The sequence below is a fragment of the Monopterus albus genome, unplaced genomic scaffold, assembly GCF_001952655.1.
Source record: "Monopterus albus unplaced genomic scaffold, M_albus_1.0 scaffold189.1, whole genome shotgun sequence".
Classification (NCBI taxonomy): Eukaryota; Metazoa; Chordata; class Actinopteri; order Synbranchiformes; family Synbranchidae; genus Monopterus; species Monopterus albus.
Genome location: NW_018128069.1, coordinates 1188378 through 1195662, shown reverse-complemented (window position 1 = coordinate 1195662; position 7285 = coordinate 1188378). Strand labels below are relative to the sequence as shown.

Below are 7285 nucleotides of genomic sequence, written 5' to 3'. Positions count from 1 at the left end.
AACCTGGTGTGCTTCTCAGATCTGCTAAACCTTAAAGCTCTATGCAAGGATAAGCTGATGTTCACTGTTCACATCTGCTGTGTTTTAGCCAACAAACAGCATGTCCTGCCTGGAGCGTGCAGATTACAGCGGATCGGTCTTAAATGCTAATGTTTTAACCATTATTCTTCACTAAAAATGTCTTGAAGCTGAATGCTTAGTTGCAGCTAAAGTTAATATTTTACTATGAAAAAGTACATTCTTTGACCCCAGTCCTGACCCCAGTGGCCTCTCATTTCCTCCCAAATCATTTATATGTTTTCAGGCTTAGCACAGTGCAGAGCTGAGTTTCAAGAACATTGTAGGAGCTTCACGAGTCTAATGCTTCTGATCAAAATGATATTTAAATACCCAGTCAGCCTGTTGACACAGAGAGAAAGACCCACCCTGACTTCCAGGAGCCATGTTGTGCGATACAGTACGAGGGCAGAGCTGACCGTGGTAGTGGATCATTTTCTCTTCAATCACATCCATCTCCTGTGAAATGATGAATGAGAAATCAGACCTGAACCAGAGTTTTTGCAGCTTCTTTTTCTCCTTTATTGTCCATGTTTGAGAGGCGTTGCCAAACATGAGGAGCTCACACATTCAAGCCCTATTCAGATACAGATCTTACAGGGCGAGGAGGGGATTGAAACAGAAAGAAATATTTGTTTACATTTTGGCAAATGACAAAATTATGCTGACTGACTGTGACGATTCTCAGACAGGTTCCTTACAAACCACATCCTGCAGGTTCTCCCCACCTTGCCCTGGAATGTACTGTAATCCCTTGCAAATGGCTGAAGTTAATTTAAATATCAAAAAGTGGGAGACCTACAATGGTGCACACTGCGGTCATGTTCACGTCCACACACGCATCCAGCATCATCAGTCCATCTTCAATCTTTTTGCATGGAGATTTGCACCGTCTGGATTCACCCCTGGAGTAGGCGATGGTCTGCAAGAGCAAAACACCACCAACGAAAATCACTCTATCAACAGTAAATGAATTTGCAGGTGCACAAAAAATACCTTGTCCTAAACTCAGAATCCAGACAGACTCATTTTCAACTCACATTTTGACAAGCTAATTGTGGCTGCATTACCATGTAAGCACAGCCGTGCCATAGTTATAATGACAGAAAACGTGTTATTGAAATTAAAACTGCAATTTTACTATTGCCTATTTTAACTATAACTTATATATAGCTTATATGAAATGTAATAAAATGGCAGTGGGCAGTTTTATTGACAATGTTTATGTAGCCGTTTTGGTTTGTTTTTTGGCCCAGAGCTCTTGTATGAACATTCTGCATGGTGTTTGTGCATACAGGGTTGGCTTCTACCATGTCGTTGATACTCCAGGAGTTTTCACAGTGTTTGTAGAATTCGACTGAAGGGCTTCCACAACAGGAATAAGAAGACCTGCTCTCCTTCACCTCTCCGCTCACAAGCCCCACAGCACCTGATCAATACAAAGACCAGCATTAGGTTGGTAAATGTTAAACCCCTGTAGTTTCTGTCTGGATGTCCACTTTAGACTGAATTGCTGTTTCCTTTTCACAATAACTGATAAAAATCAACATGTGGGCATTGGTTGCCTACTTTACTCCTGTCATTTTCTCTTTTTTAACTTTAGATCTCTAAATTAAAATAGAATGTACACAAGAAAGCCCTTAATGACAAGGCTCCATCGTATCTTAAAGACCTCGTAGAGCCTTATCATCCTAACAGAGCACTTCGCTCTCAGAGTGCAGGTTTACTTGTGGTTCACAGAAGCAGAATGGGAGGCAGAGCCTTTAGCTATCAAGCTCCTCTCCTATGGAACCAACTCCCAGTCTCAGTTCGGGAGACGGACACCCTCTCTACCTTTAAGACTAGACTTAAGACGTTCCTTTTTGATAAAGCTTATAGTTAGGGCTGGATCAGGTGACCCTGAGCCTTCCCTTAGTTATGCTGCTATAGGCCTAGGCTGCTGGGGGGTCCATGATGCTCTGAGTTTCTTTCCCCTCTCCTCTCCTCTCCTCTCTCTCCCTATGCTTCTATATGCCACCATTACACATTACTAACTTTGTGTCTCCTCTCTCCCGTAGTGTGTCCTCTCTCTCTCCCTGTACCTTTCTGCAGGTTTGATAACAGTAAGGTCTAGACCTTACTTTGTAAAGTGTCCTGAGATGACTTTTGTTGTGATTTGGCGCTATACAAATAAAATTTGATTTGATTTGATTTGACAAAAAGAGAAACGTGTTATCTTGTTTTGTACTTTTCTGGGGTTTCTGTTGACTGACCTGGTTCCTTATTTGTCTCCTGAGCCACTGTTTATTGAGTATAACTCAATATAACATGTCTACACGTGGCCCACTTTGGGAATTCCCTAACGTAATCTGGCGCTGTTTCCGGGAAAGGACGGGGAATCCCAGAGACCGCTCTCACTTTCAACAGTCAGAAGGTTGATGGCCAACTCTAGATAAATTATTATGTCCGAACAGCAGACGAGTAACATGTTAGCATTAGTTTAAAGCTCCCCAAATACGTAAACTGTTAGCTACTAGTTACGGAATACGTTGTTAGTAACAGTTAAATAGCAGGTGTAGAATCTGTGGCTGGTTACGCGACATCTTACGTTAAGCCACGTTCTTCCACAAAGAAATGCCAAACTTCATTGAAATATCTGTCAATTTTATGCTGTCGACGTCTTTAGCAGTAAAGCAATACATAAACATATATTTTTTTTAATCTATAGGACCCGATTGTTATTGCGGCTCACGCCAAACCCGGACACTGGATTTCTGGAAGTTTCTATGTAGTTTCAGGTGAAGCGGCACGTGTTGATAGGTTGACAAAGACAATACGAAAGTGCCGTAATCACAACATTAAAGTCCAGATGAATAACCTACTCACCCAAAACAATAAATAAGGTGTACAGATGTGCACTCATCATTGTTCTCTTTGCGATACGCCGACCACCTGCTCCCCGCATTGATTACAGTGTAAATCAGATTAGTAACCGCCTCTATTACTAGATTTCCGTTAGGGCGGGGGTTTCACTTTTGTTTCCGCTGCTAGCTATATATATATAAAGGATATAAGATTTTGACTGGCACGTCCATCTCCGAGTTTCTCCATCGCTATATCATCATAAGATCATGTCTCTTCTGAACCTGGCTCTGCTCTGGTCCCTGTGTAAGTATATGGAACCATTTGTAGGCATAAATAACCACATTAAATCTAGAAGACATGATAGTTACTGTGAGCTCCATGATGTTTTGCTGGCTGATATGATCACTGTGCTGGTGAAGCCTAATTCTGGATCCTGTGTTGCTCAGGTGTGAGCCGAGCTGTGTGCATGGCTGTCAACCAGGACATGCTGGAGGTGAGGTTCGTGTCCGGAGCGGACTGTACTCTGGACTGCACCGCCAGAGACAAGCCTGGTGTCGACTACAGAGCCCTGAGGTGGTACAAGGTAAACTGCGCCTGTTTTCCGGGGTTTTCCTGAGGGCTGTAGTTCATATCAGGACAGTAACCTACAGTATGTCACTGAGAGTAGCAGGGAGCCAAACAACAACTGACTAAGATAAAATACACAATCTAACTTTGTCAGTAGTTTCAGGAAAAAGGAACTGCTCCACACGTTCGCTCCTCATTGGCTGCTGCGCAGTCCGTTTCCATCGCTGTAACAATTTGTATAGGAAATAGGAACATGGTGGATTTACTCTTTGCATCACTTGGCGCTGTTCAGTAGTTAATGCAGTCTAGTTAGTGTAATGAAATAAGTATCCAAATCTTTTGTCCAAGAACAAGCCCAGTGACAGACTGGCGCCCCGTCCAGGGTCCAGTGGCAGCTGGACCCTCTTCAGGATTAGTGGTATAAATAATACATGGATGTCTAAGAATACAATAATACCTTATTGTAAAAACGGTTACAAGGGAAAGACGTGCACCGAAACACACTTAAATGTTAAGTATAAGCAACAAAGGTACGTTAAATATTTAACATTTAGCCTTTGTCACATTCAGCTAAATGTGAGAAAACTAGTGTAAGTGCTATTTTTACATTCGGGGCCCCATAACTAGAGACAAGCAGCAAGTCTTTAATCTGAGAGTCTGGGAACAGAGGCTGTTTGTCAGTTTTGCTTTAATAAATCACTTTATTTCTACAATTGTCAGTTGTTCTCACTTTTGCTTCATGTTTTCATTATTTTGTAGATTAACTGGAAAAACTGTTCAGTCTGTAAAATGGCAGACAATAGTGAATCATGAGTGAATCATGAGTCAAGTGATCGTTTCAGAACCGCGTAATTGATTTGTGGTTTCAGCATCACAGAAACAGTATAGTGGGAGAAATAGTGCTGATATTATTGAAGTGTTTCTGATGTGAGGCATGTGGATCAGTGGTTGGACGTAAATCTGACATTGATAATGGTGTTGCAGGTCGGGGAGGCTCCGTCTCGTCTCAGCGGACTTTTGACCAAAGACCTCCCCAATGGCACAACCAGATGGTACAACGGCGTGGAGCGGATGGTGGAGCTGTTGCACGAGTCCCGCAGCATCTTCCTGCCCAACGTGACCTGTAGTGATGCTGGCGTGTACATGTGTCACCTGGCCGCACCTGTGGGGGAGCAGAACAGAGAGGGGCAAGTTCTCCTCACTCTAACAGGTAAAGTTGACGCTGGACTCGAGTGTTTTTCATCTCTCGCATGTCACAGACAGATTTTCCAAAGTTTCCCATTTCTCTGAATGGAAAAGCAAAAGACTCCCCAGACACCAGTGATGTAAATTTGAATCATTGGACTTCCAGACATAAGCCAACTGTTATACACATTGGAAGAGGTGGAACTAAAGCAGTAGCTTGACATTTTGGGATATACACATTTTCCTTTTGTTTTGGTTTTTGCCCTTTAAACAAGAAGCAAAGAGCACACTAATCCGATTTTACTGTCTTAGCTTTAACATTTGAAACTGGCAAAAGCACCACAGCTGTTCAACTGTGAAATGTAACCTTATCTATTCAGCCAAAACCAGTGGGTTGATAAATATGATGTGTGAAATTATCTGTGCGTCACCTAATTTAAGGAGTTGGTCTTGAGGTTAGGGAGTAAAGAGAAAGCGATGAGCAGTCAGGATGATGTAAAACACACCTCATCATTGTCATCATCTAGTTTACTGATTGGTTTGGTTTTGAGCTGCTGGGCTCAGCGTATTCTGGGTGCTCTCAAGACTTCAGTCATACAGTATCTTTTCAAGGTTTTTTCTGGTTAGCAGGACTAAGTGCCTGTCAAATGTGCAGAAGCCCTAATTCAGACTGAGGTTCCTGCTGGTGGAAGCAGCCTGAACATCCTGTGCAGCTCAGTGCTGGATGCTGTTTATGCAGGTTGAAACTTGAGTAATTTCTGTTTCCCGTTCCAGACTGTGAAGACAGCACCATAGAAGAGCTGATCACAGGCACTTACTTGGTTATTTTGGCTACAGCAGTGCTGATGGCAGCACTTGTAATATTCTTCATAAGCTATGTAAGTAGTGGAATATGCTTACACATTGCTTAAGAAATATTCCACAACAGCATTTATACAGCTTTACTAAGAACCCAGTTTATATGGATTCACGTAACTAGTGTGTTGTTTTGTTTCCCATAAAATATGTCTGAGTGTGTCTCCTGTGTCTCCACCACAGTGCAGCTTGAAGAACATCCTCACAGACAGAAAAAAGACAACAAAAAAAGAAACGTTTTTGGATGCACCACTAAAACCGCTTAAAAAAAAGGACTTGATGTTGGTCTATACTTTGGGTCCAAAACCATCCAAACTGAATCACGTGTGTGTTTAAACATCCTGTTGCAGTAGGCGGAACCTCTCCCTGGCAGTTTGCAGGACTGCAACCACATTTCCACCTGTCCTCAATTGGCCCTGCTTCTATTTTAGTTTGTGAATGTGAAAATATTCAGAGGTGAAGCACATTAAAGGATGATGAGAAGCATGAGTAGGAGGACTGTCACCATCAGCTTTATCTGCACAAACACCTGCAGGTTCATCAGTGGAAAACCAAAGGATCATCCCTCCAATGAGCAATAAATCTATAACCCTGAAGAAACCCAAACAAGAAAAGTCAGGTCACACAGACTTCTATTTGATGATACCCCTGCCATTAAAACTTCAACTGAGGACAAGGATCAATTTGTGGAAAAGGCTTCAGGAGGTGAAAGACATGCAGACACTGTTCCACAGGACAGTCAGTAGCACCGTCATGTCAAACAGGGTGGCTGTGCCTCAGCAGACGGGGTAGGCTGATCAGTGTCGCTGGTCATCAGTGCCCGATGACCAGTGACCATGCGCCACTAAAACCACCATGGCTCAGATGCACGGCTGGATTAACCTGTAAGGGCAAAGATGAGGTAACACAGGGTGTGGAGACTCCAGATACAGGTAATCAAGGTAGACTCATGTTTTATTTAACACAGACAGACAAATTCATTTTAACATGAAGTGTTGTTCAGTCTCTACTGTATACTATGCCTTTGTTTTTTGTTATTCAAAACAATCTGAGCAGTCACAGACTTTACAAGCATAAACATAAACTAAAGTCTGCTGAGGAGTCAGTCCTAATAGTTCTCACTTTTTTATTCTTTATATGTAATGTGTAATTGTGATCTTCCAGTGTTATTTTGCCATTATGTCCAGATTTTGATCTTTGTCATTTATGAAAATCAGATTGTTTCTGTACATTTGAACAACACAAATGTAAATGAATCTCATCATTTGTCAATGAGCAGTGAGTTTCAGCACCAAAACCTTACCTCTAATGCTTTGTGCCCTTTCAAAACAGGAAGTGGAAAAACACATGTTTAGACACCTCCTCATTGATATTTAATCTGAACTTTATTTTGACACTGGGGAAATCCCAGCAAACCACATCACTGCTGTCCGGGCTTCTTATAAGAGGAACCATTCATTGAATATAATTGGTCCACTGAAAAGTGCAGTGTATCACATGTTATGTGGAAGCAAACAAAGTAGTTGTAGCAGGTCACGTGGCACTATATGCTTACTCTGATGGCGTCTAATCAAACACTACACTTTACAACTTAAGGGCTACACCATATTATTATTTTAATTATTATTATTATAATAGAGGAAAACCCAACAAATCCACCTTGAGCAGTACTTGGCGACAGCAGGGCGGAAAAACTCCTTTTAATAGAAGAAACCTCCGACAGACCCCGACTCTTGGTGGGCGGCCTTCTGCCTCAACCGGTTGGGGTGAGTGGATA

At 42.1% G+C, this 7285-nt stretch overlaps 1 protein-coding gene across 1 annotated transcript; it reads left to right on the top strand.

The window, feature by feature from the left end:
- The first annotated feature begins 3088 nt into the window (after positions 1–3088).
- cd83 (CD83 molecule) lies at positions 3089–7271 on the top strand. The gene is made up of 5 exons (XM_020617414.1): positions 3089–3204; positions 3348–3484; positions 4453–4678; positions 5428–5531; positions 5692–7271. Exons 1-5 carry the CDS (start codon positions 3168–3170, stop codon positions 5842–5844), a joined length of 657 nt encoding a protein of 218 aa, XP_020473070.1. The 5' UTR covers positions 3089–3167; the 3' UTR covers positions 5845–7271.
- Positions 7272–7285: the final 14 nt, after the last annotated feature.

Coding starts and splice junctions, on each gene's coding strand:
- cd83 (XM_020617414.1), top strand. CDS start 3,168: ATGTCTCTTCTGAACCTGGCTCTGCTCTGGTCCCTGT. Junction 3,205..3,347: donor GGCTCTGCTCTGGTCCCTGT/GTAAGTATATGG, acceptor TGTGTTGCTCAG/GTGTGAGCCGAGCTGTGTGC. Junction 3,485..4,452: donor GAGCCCTGAGGTGGTACAAG/GTAAACTGCGCC, acceptor ATGGTGTTGCAG/GTCGGGGAGGCTCCGTCTCG.